The 14,534-nt window shown below is 33.5% G+C and overlaps 1 protein-coding gene across 9 annotated transcripts in view; it reads right to left on the bottom strand.

Annotated features, from left to right (window-relative positions):
- The window catches only part of Klhl5 (kelch like family member 5), a 64,511-nt gene that overhangs the window by 41,642 nt on the left and 8,335 nt on the right, over window positions 1–14,534 (bottom strand). For 4 of the 9 annotated variants that reach the window (XM_048784342.1, XM_015482032.2, XM_015482033.2 and 1 more), the window contains one exon: window positions 8,288–8,764. The exons of 3 other annotated variants lie outside the window; for them this stretch is intronic. In XM_048784342.1, coding sequence (XP_048640299.1) covers window positions 8,288–8,670 — 383 coding nt within the window. In that variant the 5' untranslated portion in view covers window positions 8,671–8,764. The remainder of the gene's footprint in view (window positions 1–8,287; window positions 8,765–14,534) is intronic. 2 more of the 9 variants (XM_015482036.2, XM_048784341.1) reach the window with 1 other exon arrangement.

Here is a 14,534-nt window from a genome sequence, read left to right as displayed (position 1 = left end):
CCTCCCTCCCTCCCTCTCTCTCTCTTTCTTTCGTACTAGGGATTGAACTCAGGGACACTCAACCACTGAGCCACATCCCTAGCCCTATTTTGTATTTTATTTATTGACAGGGTCTCACTGAGTTGCTAAGTGCCTCACCATCGCTGAGGATGTATCCTCCTGTCTCAGCCTCCCGAACTGCTGGGATTACAGGTGTGTGCTACCAGGGCCGGCAAGGATTTCTTAATGGAGTAATTTTTCCTAATGAAGTTTTAACAATTACTTCACAAGCATTATATTACATATAATTCTGAGTAGAAAAAAGGTACACTGCAACTCCAAATGATCTGTTTGGCTTACTCCCTAGGTAAGTGATTTACTCCTGCATCTTAGCTTATGGCAATTAGAATTTATGTCTTTGTGCAGGTGCAATTACTGTATCACAAAATTTTTTGCGTCTTTTATAAATATTTAAAACCATAAATATAAAATGAAAATATGAATTACTCAATACAGGCTATCAGTCTCTAAATTTTTTGATGCATACCCTTTGCAATATACTTTAAGCTTGCGCTCAAATATATTTACTTATTTATAAAAGAAGTAGATACCACTGTACAATTACTATTCATATTATTAAATACAGATAAAAATAATTTAAGAGATTAAATACAAATAGAAGTTCTAACTATTACTCTAATTGATCATCTTATCCCCAAGAGTGTAATTGCTACAGGAATACACAGCAGGGAAAGATCCACATGGATTAGTATTTGGAAAGACAACAAATAGCAGTAAAATCTGCAATATGTCTTAGAGCTTACATGGGTGAGAAAGTTTAGAAGAGCAATTGGGATTGTCCTCTTTAAGGAGGTGGTCCCTTCCAAGGAGAAGACAAGCCAATTGCATAGAAAAATGACAAAAACTAAAGAAAAACAGTATCATCAAGGTTTGGAGATGTAGTTCAGAGCTAGAATAAGTGCTGAGAATGTACAAGGACATGGGTTTGATCCTCAGCACCTGCTTAAAAAGAATATAATTATCCCTTCCTCTCAAGATAAACATGTTTGGATTCAGGAATTTAAGGTTTGTTTGTTTGTTGTTTTCTTCCTTGCTGGCAACATGAACAGGATATCTATGGGGAAGAGTTAAATGTTTCCAAGAATCAAATTTTCTTAGGTGATAATCACTTTGTAGAAGGTACAATGAGTACTTTCCTACAATGCTGGTGAGAACTAAAACAGTAGTAATCTTCTTAAAAGGACTTGAAAATACAAATTGAGAATCCAAAAAAATGCATACCCCTGGGACTCTGTCCAAAGGAAATAATTACCTATATGTACAAGATCTAGCAATAGAGAAGATTTACCACAGGTTTTTCTAAGAGGAAAATATTGGAACAATCTAAACACTGATTGAACAAAAGGCACACCAATACTCGAAAGAATGGTGCAGTCATTTACAAAGATATAAGTTATTTAACCACGTGGAAAGATGTTTGAGTGACAAAATTGTTTCTGCCTATCCTGGATTCCTTCTTTTGGTAACAGAACTCACATGTATGTACCTTCGGAGAAACCCACACATTCCCCACCTCAGTTCACATGGCTTGGGCAGAGATGACCCAGCAACCAAGGCCTGGCCAATAACATCATACTTCCTGGCAATAATGATTGGTTCTGGTGGGCACAGGATCTAAACAGGGCTAGTCTGAGTCAATTCATGATGCTGGTTGGCACTCTTGTAAAGAGTTTTCTCTTTTCATTGAAGTTCTAAGTTGATAAAAAGCAAACTTAAGAGCTACTAATGTTTTTTTTTTTTTTTGCTATCATGCTGACAGTCTACCTAAGATAATGCCATGACAAAGAAAAACAGAATCTACAGAGGGAGAAAAATAGATTACTGGTGTTATTTAAGTATCTGAATCCAGCCATGTCTAGGTAGGCTCTGTCCTTGGATTTTTATTTACTTATGTGAAAAAAAAAACCTCCAGCTTTTGCTTATTTGATTTGGTTTGCTTTTTGTGATCAAAATAGTTATAAGATAAAAATCTACACTAGGGTAAAGAAGTTATACATCTATATGTACAATAAAATTGAGATTTTTATTTTTAAAATACAGATTATTACTATACATGTATAAAAATATACTAAAAGGACACTTCCCTAAATTAACAGTTATTATTTTGGGATAACTGGATAATAACTGACCTTTATTTTTCCATTTTTACTTATCTCTATTTTCTGATGAGTTTTTTTTAAAAAAATATTTTCTTTTAAAAAACTGTTCTTTTAAGTTATATATGGCAGTAGAATGTAATTTCCCATTCTTGTGGTTGTACCTGATATGGAATTACACTGATTATATATTCTTATATGAATAATAGGAAAGTTATATCTGATCACTCTTCTATCTTTCCTATTCCCATGACTTTTTTGTGTGTGTGATGCTGGGGATTAAACCCAGAGCTTTGTGCATATGAGACAAGCACTCTACCAAGTAAGATATATCCCCAGCCCCTTCCCATGAATTTTTGATAAAACTATATTATGTTTTATGGGGAAAATCACTTAGAAAATTAGATCCAAAAGAAATGTGAAGAATTCTATTTATTTTTACTTCTTGCATATTGCTGATTATAATCTCAAATCCATTCTTTATTTCTACCATAATAATGAGTTTTAGCTGGTCACATGGTTATCCAGGCAGGACTACATTTGGGGGCTTCCCTTGTAACTAGCTGTGATCATCTAAGTTTTCATCATTGAAATGTAATTAGTACTAATATATGCAGCCTATATCACTTGTTTAATATTCTCCCATTTCTCTCTTTGAGGCTGAAATGCAGACAAGGGGGCTAGATAAGCTTTGACCATGCAGAAAGGATAACACCCTATGATAGAGAAACAAAATGGAAGGAATATGCATCTCTGAATTTATGAGGCACAGCTATTATCTGCCCTGGGCCACCTGCCCATCTGTCAAGAGACAGAGAAATGAACTTACATTTTATTTAAGTCTATGTGTTTCTGAATCTCTAATACATCACCTTAGCCTATGCCCTGCTCATATACTTCCTCAAGTTAAATAACATGCACAGGTGTACCATTGTTTTCATGCCTAGCTCCAAATGGAGCAAAAGAAAATAATATGTGAACAATAAGTGGCATAGACAGGTTCTTCTGCTTTAAAACTTTAGAGTTAGAGTTAGGTGTGGTGGCACTTGCCTATAATTCAGGTTTCTGGAGGCTGAAGCAGGAAGACTGCCAGTTCAAAGCCAGCCTCAGCAAGTTAACAAGACTCTTATCTAAAAATATAAAAAGGGCTGGGGATGTTGCTCAATGGTTAAGCACCCCTGGGTTCAATCCCTGGTACAAAAAAAAAAAAAAAAAAAGGCCTTTCTAAGGCCAATTATGTGATTGTAGTGCCTATCCTTTTCTGAAGCTGAATCTTCAGCTTTCCTAGAAATTCTGGGAATTAATATGATTTCAATACTTTTCTATTGCTTTTAAATCATCCAATCAATTTCAGTTACTTAAAACCAAGAACTATGATTGATATGACACACAGATAGGCTTCAGGGGGTCCATGAACTATGTGCCAATATTTAAGACACACAGAATATTTTTTGGGAAGAGCTTACATCAGATTCTCATGAGAGTCCATGGTATGATGGGGGCACATATGTGAGAAGGGAGACAAGGCAATATATTCTTCCCAGATACAAGAACTATTATAGTTGAACTTTGCTATTTCTGGAAACAAATTTTATTTTCACATGAAAATGTAAAGAATATAAATTTAAGACTAAACAAAATTAATAGACTGGATCAAACAATGAGATCCAGAGTCAACATAAAAGAGGCCAAGAAAAAAAAGCAGCCTTTGAAGAAATGTGACATTATGAACATAACCCTATTGGGAAAAGAGGCCACCTAAGTGCCTTCAAGATGAGGCTACGAGAAGCAAATCGGTTGACCAAGGAATAGAAGAGTTCCGGATATCTAGAGTTGAAAGACAGGAAGGCAATATGTAAGATGGGTCAAAGGGTGTGGATTCAGAGTTGTGGCTGGGTCAAAAGACTGTACCTGTAACCCAGCCAGGCTTTACATTCTCAAGAGACAGATGAAGAATTAGCTGGGGAAAGAAGGTGAAAATGGTTAGAATGAATAATGAAGTATATATTAATCCAATTTGAACTCTATGATTAGTGAACAATAGTCACACAGAAATGACTGTTTGTATGTAGGTAACAGAGCATTCGGTTAAAAAATACAGAAAAGAATCTATTCCCAAGTGATCAAGGTCAGGATCTACAGTGATAAATCAAGTTACTTTATTTCTCTAATAGTCTTAGCCAGAACCCATAAGCCCAGTCTAATCATGAGAAAACCATCAGACAAATCCCAATTGAGTAAGACATTCTACAAAACACCTGACCAGAACTCCCAAAACTGCCACAGTCATCAAAAACAAGGAAAGTCTGCCAAACTATCACAACTAATAGGAGCCAAAGGAGACATTGTGACTTAATATATTGGTAGTATTTGGGAAAAGATCCTGGAACAGAAAAAGGGCACTAGGTAGGAAACTAAGGAAATCTATAGGACTTTAGTTAAATAATAAATATATCAACATTGACTAAATAATAGAAACTGATATACCATATTAATGTAAGATATAAAAAATAAGGAAAAGTGGGTTTGGGTATATAGAAACTCACTGTACTATGTTTGCAAATTTTCTATAAATCTTAAACTGTTCTAAAAATACTTTATTTTTAAAAATACAGCCATTTTACTTACTAACCTTGAGCAAGTTACTTAGCCTTTCTGTGCCTCAACTGTCTCATCTGTAAAATCAGAATTAGGATGAGAGCAGTAACAACTAAAAATTGTGTTAATATATTAAAGTGCCCTGAACTTCCTATGTGCCTCACAGGAAGCACACAGTATTAGCTTTCATTACTATTGAATATTCTTAAAGGGCAATAACATTTTATGCACACTAAAAATAGCCCAAAATTCATAATAACTTCATAAGCAAAATGTGAAATAATGAAATTTCCTCAATTTAAAAGATGTCAAAAATTACATAATTTCAACGTGAGTAAATCAAGTGAGGTGCAAACTGTCTTTATATATGGTCATGTGGTGGGCCACCATAAAAATCTTCCTATCTCTGGAAAGAATTTGTCTGGAATTAAGGTCTTAGGAACCTATTGTCCCCCCCCCCCAAAAAAAAAGGTGGTTCTGTTATTTAGAATCTAAAATTTCTCGTGATATAAAAAAACAAGATTTATATTTAAATAACAAAGTAATGACTTAGATGCTCCCATGGAGAAGTGATGGCTAGGTTATAGACCCAAGATCAAAGTTAAAAATGTGAGAATATTTTAAACCACTCAGATGGATGGCAGCAGAAATTACCAGAAGTCTAATGCTCAGATAGATATTTATTGTGTCCAGAATATTGCTGACAAAACATATTACCTCCTATGATGCCTCTTAATTCCTGCCTTAAATGGTCCAGATCCACTGAGGGAATTGTGATTCTGGGTATGTAAAATCACTCAGCTACTTTCCTTTTCTCTAATTACTCAAAATTTCAGTTTAAGTTCTGGGAGCTATGTAAACATTATGACTGCTATAAGAAGAAATTAGAAAATCAAATGTATTTCCCATTATAGCTTTAATATTTTAAATTTAATATTTTAAGATATCAATCTATAATATGGTCAAATGTTTTAATACATTTCACTATTTACAAATATTGAAAAAGAATTATTCCCAAGTTATATACAAAAATTTGATGAATGCCATTGAAACTTCTTTTGATGTTAACGGTGACAGCCTTTGACTTGTTTACAGTAGAAGGAAAATCACTTAGAGAAGTCTGACTGCTCACTTAATCAAAAAGCTGAGGGCAAATAAATGTATATTTATGTAAAGGTCAAAGACTTAGAGCTAGAGGACTGAAGGAAGATATAAGAATTATATGTATTTAATCTAGGGAAAGAGAGAGAGAGAGAGAGAGAGAGAGAGAGAGAGAGGTGCGCATGTATAAACACAGAAGACATTCTAAAATATAAAATTTTTCCTGTTTTGCAATAAGATGTTAAGAGTGAAATTTCAAATCATCAGGTATATAAAATTGCTTTGACATATTCCTCTTATATCTAGAAACCAGAGATGCTTTCAGTTCATTTTATTTTTGAAATAATATTTTAGGAAAAGTTTGGTCTCTGAAGATGTGAACTGTCTACTCCCATCTTACTTGGTTCAATTTTCTTGATTACCATTTTTTAATAAGTGTTTTAGGGAGCTGGGGATGTGGCTCAAGTGGTAGCGCGCTCGCCTGGCAGGCGTGAGGCACTTGGTTCGATCCTCAGCACTACATAAAAATAAAATAAAGATATTTTTAAAAAGATGAAAGGACAATACTTTAAAAAAATAAAATAAATGTTTTAGATTTTTTTAAATGCCACTTTATTTTATATCTCTTGTAAATAAAAATATCAATTTTAAATTCTTGAAGAATGCTCATAGCAATCTCTTAGTTGAAACACGTATCTTTTTTCTTTCATAATGTACAGCTCACCAAGATATTTCAGTATGCATACCAAAGAAAAGATTAAATTTTAGTAATCATTAGCTATGCAAACTACCTTTGTTGTAAGGAAGTAAACAATAGCAACTAATGTTTCCAAGATTATACATGAATATGAGTTTTTTACTCACATTATAATTTATCCAGGTAGTAGACACATGTTAAGAGTTTTACAATCTATGCTGGCAAAGAGATGAATGCTTCATATTTTCTAATTTTATTTAAATATTCTTGACATATTGATTTTCAAATGAAATGGTGATTAATCTTTAGCTTCCCACAAAAATGAAAAACCATGAACCTTTTACTATATAAGTTATTCTCTTTAGGGCAACAAGTCTCCAAAGATAATACAAAACAATGAAATCACATTAGCTCAACTGATCTCCATATTAAAAGTATTAGTGGCTCCTATTCCTTTAAGATAATGAAAATTTACAAATTAATTTAAAACACTGTTAATTAGATACACTATTTACTAGTGTAAAGCTATCCCTCCCCTCCATTACTCAAATGATTACAGATGACTGTCTATATCTTTCATCACTTCAACACCACAGTTCAAAATTCCATGTTCTGAAGGTTAGAAGAGGAAAAGGTGGTAAATATCCCCAAATAAGAGATACCTGAATATCTGAATTCATTTTATCTCAATCCCTTATGATGCTTACATTAATCATAACTAGCAAGTGAATTTTAAGTATAGTCAAAACATGCAAAGAAATTTTAAAAGAAAAAATAAAGAATTAAACCAGCTAAATCACAAACATCAGTGCCTTTTAATATTTAGGAATATTTCTGAGTGAAGGTGAATCAGAAAGATGACTTTCATGCTCTAACTTGTTATATGATCTGTTATAGTGGTTTAAACTGATTAATAAGAAAATCCATTTCAAAGATAAAGCCAAATTCCAAGGATGAAGATGCATAAAGTCATTATGAAATTATCAATTTTTATTTATTTATTTTTCTTCCAACTTATTCCCCTTCTTTTTGACCCCTTTTTACCAGCTGACCACATCTAGCCCCTCTATGTTCCCTTAAACTCTCCTGAAAAGATGTCCTTCATTTCCCTAAAAACACAAATGTCAGTCAAAGTGAAGATAACTGGAATTAGTAGCTGTCATCTTAGAAAGAGACATGTTACTTAGTATTCTCTGTATTAGTCTGAGAGCTGCAACATAGATAGGACAAAGAGAAATAACCATAGAAAAATAGTATTGACAACTAAAATGGTGTCAAAAATAGGCAATTATAAGTGTATCTCTTTGTAAAACCTTTCATTTTCATTAAACTCGAATTTGACTCTACAATCTATTATAAACTAAAATGTCACAAAATTTTATACAATAGAAATGTCTTCTCTAGTTTTGCTATGAATATAGAAGGTAAATGAAGGAAGCAAACCGCCTGTCAATGATGCATAAAACTGGTACTGTATTTTCAAAGCAGAGCCAGATCTATATATAGAACACAAGATATTTCAAAATGAATGTTATATGTTTATCTTTATAATTTTACAAAATTGTTATAACATTGTTTTAAATCCTAGCAAAAAGTACATGTTCATACCAAGATACTATATATGTATGAGGATATACAAATAATCAAGTTTTAAAATAAAAATGCTAAATTATTTTAAAACATTATAGAGAATATACCCCCACACCCCATTTCTAACAGTAAGAAAATAATCAACCTGCATGAACTGGAATCAGATTCATTTTCTTCTTCACTAGTGCCATCATCCACTTCTGGTCTATCCAGCCAATGTGCACCGCCACAATCTTCTGTTGTAAACTCAAATGCAGGGACTTCGGAGGTGGATGCCATTGGCCAAGAAGGTGAATTCTGAAAATCCAGTTGGCTGGACCTTCGGTAACCAATTGAAGCCAAAGGCAATTGTAGGCTACATGGATCTAAAAACTTTCTCCCACCGTTTGCTCCAGTCTGTCCTCGATTCCAAAATTCTCCCTGCTGGCTGTCAACTGTAGAATTAGGAGATGATGCTTGATGGCCAAACCACCTCCATCTGATTTTCAAAATCTGTTTCACATCAAACTCTTTACGAGAACCAGACATCCTCAGAGAAACCAAGTGATCGTCTAGGCAACGGGCAAAAAGCACTGCACACAGATTTGTGCATCCAACCAAGATAAGAGAAGTATATGCCCTGCTGTACACAACAAACAGATTTAAGAGAATATAAATTACATGCATATATATATATATATATCTACATTTACTTTTATGCCAATATATCAGATTATAAAGAACAAAGGATAATGCATAAAGATGAAACCCGGTGGAACATTCCGTTCAATCAGAGCAAACTCTCATCCGCCTATCCTGAAGCAGCAAGACCACTTTCCCTGCTCTCCCTTCCCATACTGGCCATTAGCTCTCACAAACACTGACAGCATTCATTAAAGTCCTTTCAAATGCAGAACACCACCCCCTTTTCTTAAACCACAAATGACAGAGACAGAAAGCACTATCCCAGTGCAGTATCTCAGTCTTTACTGCTTAGTATATTAACTCTTTTATTGCTGAAACAAGAAATGTATTCCAGAGCGTTTTTCTTTGTACTTAAAAAAAAAAATCACTTTACAACCAAAATGTTTCTATTTTTAAACCAAGTTCCTAGGTGAGACATCACAAAATAAGTTTTTTAAAAAGCATTTTTAATTAGATGAGTTGCGGTGATTTTCAAACTGCCCTATGGATAAGGGGTGAGAAGGAAACAGTGCAAAGGTTGAGTTCTAGATTGTTACCTTCCATCTCTTCCTCCCTTCAAAAGGGAGGATATCTAATTAATATAATAAGATCTTGGAAGATTTCACTTAAAGAATAATGAGAAGAATTAGGAGAAAAAGTTTGAAAACCACAAAGGATCAAAATTTGACAGTACTTACTCTTTTTCAAATAAATAACCTGAAGCCAATATTTTCCTATAATCATGATAGAACCACTTCCATTTAGCATAGTATTCAAATTTATAGGATACTGCTTAGGAAAAGAAAGTGTCACCCTATGAAGCAAGGAAGGACTGGGAAAGGGCTATTCCTTGGTGTACAAGTATCCTAATGGTGCCCTCTGTTGTTGGCAAAACAAAGCAATGGTGTGAACACGGGTACAGTTAAGAAAAACTGATAAAGCAAATTAAAAAACCATTAAGTTTTTAAGATATAGAGTACTAATTGTAAGCAATGCATTGTACAAGGCATTATAAGGGAAACGGAGACATACACATCTTGGTTTCTATTCCTCAAATTAAAAAATCTTTTTATTAAAACAAAAAGTATTTGACAAATTAAAATATGAAGCATTATAATGCAGCAGTAATAAATTTTATGATCTATAAATGCAGAATTCCAGTTTTTAGGGTACTTAATATTTACTTCTATATCGAATAATTTCATACAAAAGCAATATCTATATCAACTGACCAAAAATCAAAACAAAAAGCTATCTTGGAGGCTTACAAGAATATTGTGAGGCATATAACTTGACCTTACACAGTCTTTAGGAGAATAAAAATTATTCAGAAAAACAAGAATGAGAAGCATGAAAAGCCATTTATGATTCTGTACTAAATACTACAAGAAAAAATATAAAAATTATAAGAGAAAGGAGACATCAGGATGGTGTGGAGTGGCACAAGCCAGTATCATTAGGCAGAAGGAGGACAGATTTATATAAAGTAAGAAAGAGATTAATAAAAGCATGAAATGAGCATGTTGACGAGGAAGGAGGGGAAATATCAGTTTGATCAGCCAGTCAGCCATACCTAATTAATTTTACGTATAGGAGATAAACTTAATGAATCTGACACAATAAAAAGCCTTGGGCACAAAGTAAAGGTGTTATTAAGTGGTCTGTTGAACAGGGTGATATTTTAGAAAATTAACTTGGTGGTAGTATGCAGGATGCGTGAGGGAGTGAAATGACAGTTTTCTCTTCTCACCAGTCAGGCTCCTTCCTATCAAAACCCTTAAAACTCCACTCCACTTTTATTTCTCACTCCACTCTTTCTTTCTAACTATTATCCAACACAGGCTATTGTCCACCACTTCATCAGTCAGTCTACATTATGTTACTCTCTCTTTAACAACACTGTTTGTTCCCAGTTTCTCTGGTTTTAAAATCCTCCTTATCCTTCAAGGTATAGCTCCGTCACTGCCACCCTTATAAACACATCTTCAAACATTCTAGCCTTTCCTTCTTAACAATGGTAGCACCACTCCCTCCCACCACAAAGGCTTCTGGAAACTGGGGGAAGGGTAGGTTTTAGATGAGTGAATGCAGAGTGCTACAGGCACTGAGTGGGCATTGCAATGCATGGTATAGACTGATACAAAGAACAACTCTCACTGTAATAGCACATAATGATCTTGTCATCTTTACCTTAGTCATTCGAATAAGTATTTGCCATGTATTTATACCTATGAGGCATCGAGACAAATGAATCACTAACATATCCTGCTTTTAGTAAGTTTAAAACTTATACTCTAACAAAGGATAATTAAGTGTCTATTAAAAAAGAATTCATTTTAATATATGGGGTTTTTGTTTGTTTTGGTTTTTGGTACCAGGGATTGAAACCAGGGGTGCTTTATGTTTGAGCTACATCCATATCCCTTTTTATTTTTTATTTTCAGAAAGGCCTCACTAAGTTGCTAGGACCTTGAACTTGTGATCCTCCTGTCTCAGCCTCCCAAGTAGCTGGGATTACAGGCATGCGGCATGAGGTTTTAGAAATAAATTTTAAATTGGATTTAATTGATCAATATGAGAGCACATTACCAGTGTGAGAGATTCTAATTACAATAAATGCTAATTCTAATAGCTAGAGTAATTTTAACTGGTTGGTTGGTTGACTCACTGAAACCTTAACTTGAAATGTGAGACATTTCTCAACATAACTCTCTATTAGAAAAAATTTAGACATGAATGCTATAATGTTAAACCATGTCCCCATTCTCAAGAGGGTCCAAATATACTTTTTTCATCAAGTTTTCAGATATACATTGAATATATAACTCTTTAATGTAGTAGTTGTTCTGAGTGGACTGCAGTGGGAGATCAACCATTGAAATAGGTTGATAGCAGGATCCTGCTGTCATGATCATGGGTTTAGCTGTATACGCACGCACGCACGCACGCGCGCGCACACACACACGTGCACACACACACACACACACACACACAAAAAGCCATTCACATGAGTGGACTCACTGTATGCTTGTTCAGTTCTACCTTTATTTATCAATCCTCCTCCACTAATTATTCCCAGTAATCAATGTAGACAGATTAGTATGCAACCTTTCACAGCTCTCTCCATGTTTATAAAATCATATAAAACCTACATATTCCTTTATATGATTTTGATAATTGGTATAAGAGAGCTCATACTATATATATCATTTTGGCATTTTGCTTTTCTCACCTAATTTTATATATACACAGAAATGTAATTTAATAACCTCTTTAGTAGTTGTATGAGATTTCATAATTTTAGAACAATTCATTGAACTATCTCTTGCTATAACCATTTGGGTTGATTTCAAGTGTTTGTTTGATTGCTAGCTATTACAGTAACATTGAAATAGACATCCTTGTGAAGCTTTTGTGCTGATGAAATTTATTCCCAGAAGTATGACTGCTGGATTGAGGTATGTGTATTTTAAATTTGAATAGTTAGTTTACCTTCCCTAAAATTCACATTTCAAACATAAAGTGAGCGCACCCTTCTCATCTATTTTCATAGGCCTGACAGTTAACAATGAGTATTATAATTCTTTTAATTCCAGATGATTACTGAATTGGAGCATATTTTTGTAGGTTTACTGGCCATTTCTGAGCTATCTACTTATATTTTTTTTTTTGCCTGTCTTTCTCTTGGTCTATTCAACTTTTCTTTAGAACCAAGTAGAAGCTTTCTGTGTATTAGAGATATTCACTCTGTGTTCTTGTATTTTGAAAATACTTTAATTTGTTCTCCAAATGAATATTAACTAGTGCCTGTACCTTTCAAAATATTTTAAAATTAGAAGTTTGATACATAATAGAATAGTATGCGAATTATAACTGGAGGCTTAAAGAATTATGAGTCAGTCATATAATCATCCAGGCTTAGAAAAGATTATGATTACCAGCACTCAAAAAGGCTTTTTCATGCCCCTCCCCAAAGGTAACCAACATGCTTATCATAAATTCATTTTACCTGTTTTTGAAATTCACCCCGTGTACTCTTTTGTTCACCACTGTTTTGGAATTAATTTGTTGTTTGCAGCTGAGAGTATATCCCAATAATAGAGTACTTGCCTAGCATGTGTGAAGCTCTGGGTTCAATTCCCAGCACAACACACACACACACACACACACACACACAATCTGTTGTCTGTAGCAGCTGATGATTAATTTTTATGGTTATATAGTATTTCACTGTTTAAATACACAATCATCAAAATCCATTCTGTTGCTAACAATCATTTGAGTGATTCCTAGTTTTAAGCTTTTGCAAATAATGTTGCTATATAAATATTCTTATACATGTTGTCTGTTGCACGTATATATGCATTTATGTGTGTGTGTGTATAGAAGTAAACTGCTGGAACATAAGGTATACATATGTTATATTCGACTATTGTCAACAATTTACACTTCTACAAGCAGCACATGAGAATTCCAGTCACACTGGTACTGTTGAGCTCTTTAATTTTAATCATTCTTTTGGGTGAGTAGTGGTATTCCTTTTAGTTTTCTTTTATATTTCCTTGATTATGATGAAGTTGAGCAATTTTTTTCATGTTTATTGATTATTTGTATGTCCTCTATGAAGTGGATGTTTAGGTCTCTTACTTTTTTTCCTACTATCTTCTTGATTTGTCAAAATATTTCTGATATTCTCTTTATGAAAAATATGTAGTAAACTTAAGAATTAATGTTTTATGGCATGAAGTTATTATTTAAATAATACTTTTCTTCTGTCCCATCAAACTTTTGCCAAAAAGATATAAAATTGTTCAGCCAAATATTAATCCAGCTCTGATAAGTACTTCCTTGAACTATTTATTTATTTATTTATTTAGGTATTGGGGATTGAACCTAGGGGCATTTTACCACTGAGGCACATCCCCAGTTCTTTTATTTTATTTTTTAATTTTGAGACAGGATCTTGCTAAGCTTACAGTCTTGTTAAGTTGCTAAGGCTGGCCTTGAACTTGCAATCCTCTTGCCTCAAATAGGCATGCACCAGTATGCCTGACTAGGGCAATTATTTATAGAAGATATATATATATATATATATAAAATCATTACAATGTTATGTAAAATATATGATCTTCACTAACTTATCTATATAATTTAGGGCCCTTATCATTCTCTGTCCTCCTGACCCTCTTAAATCTTTCATAGCACTTACTACTAGCTAGTATATTTATTTGCTTACTTTCTTTAAACTCACTACAGAGTAAACTGCAGTACAACTTTGTTTAGGTTCATCACTGTAATTTTAGCACTTAGAATAGTACCTGGCAAATACATGCTCCATAAGTGGTTCTCCAATAATGAATGAATCCAACAATTTTAAGAGCAATAACAAAATGTAAGTAGTTATACCATGTATTTTTAAAGCATGTCTGATTTATTAATGTAAAGATTAATTATTACTATTATAAATATTATTCATGAAGATTATTTTAATGTAAAACTTACATTATTAATATAAAGATTTAATATTCACATCCTTGTGAATTTTACCATTAATGACATATACTTCTGATAAAATTTCAAGGTTTTTTGTTTTATTGCCAGAGTTAAGCTTCTTTGTTTAAAAAATGTTTTTATCAGTTCATTATAGTTAATACATAATAGTGTTGGGCTGAGGTTGTGGCTCAGCGGTAGAGTGCTTGCCTAGCATGTGTGAGGCACTGGGTTTGATC

This window comes from Marmota marmota, unplaced genomic scaffold (assembly GCF_001458135.2).
Source record: "Marmota marmota marmota unplaced genomic scaffold, marMar, whole genome shotgun sequence".
NCBI lineage: Eukaryota > Metazoa > Chordata > Mammalia > Rodentia > Sciuridae > Marmota > Marmota marmota.
Note: the sequence above shows the minus strand (reverse complement) of the source record. Positions and strands in the feature narration are given on the sequence as shown.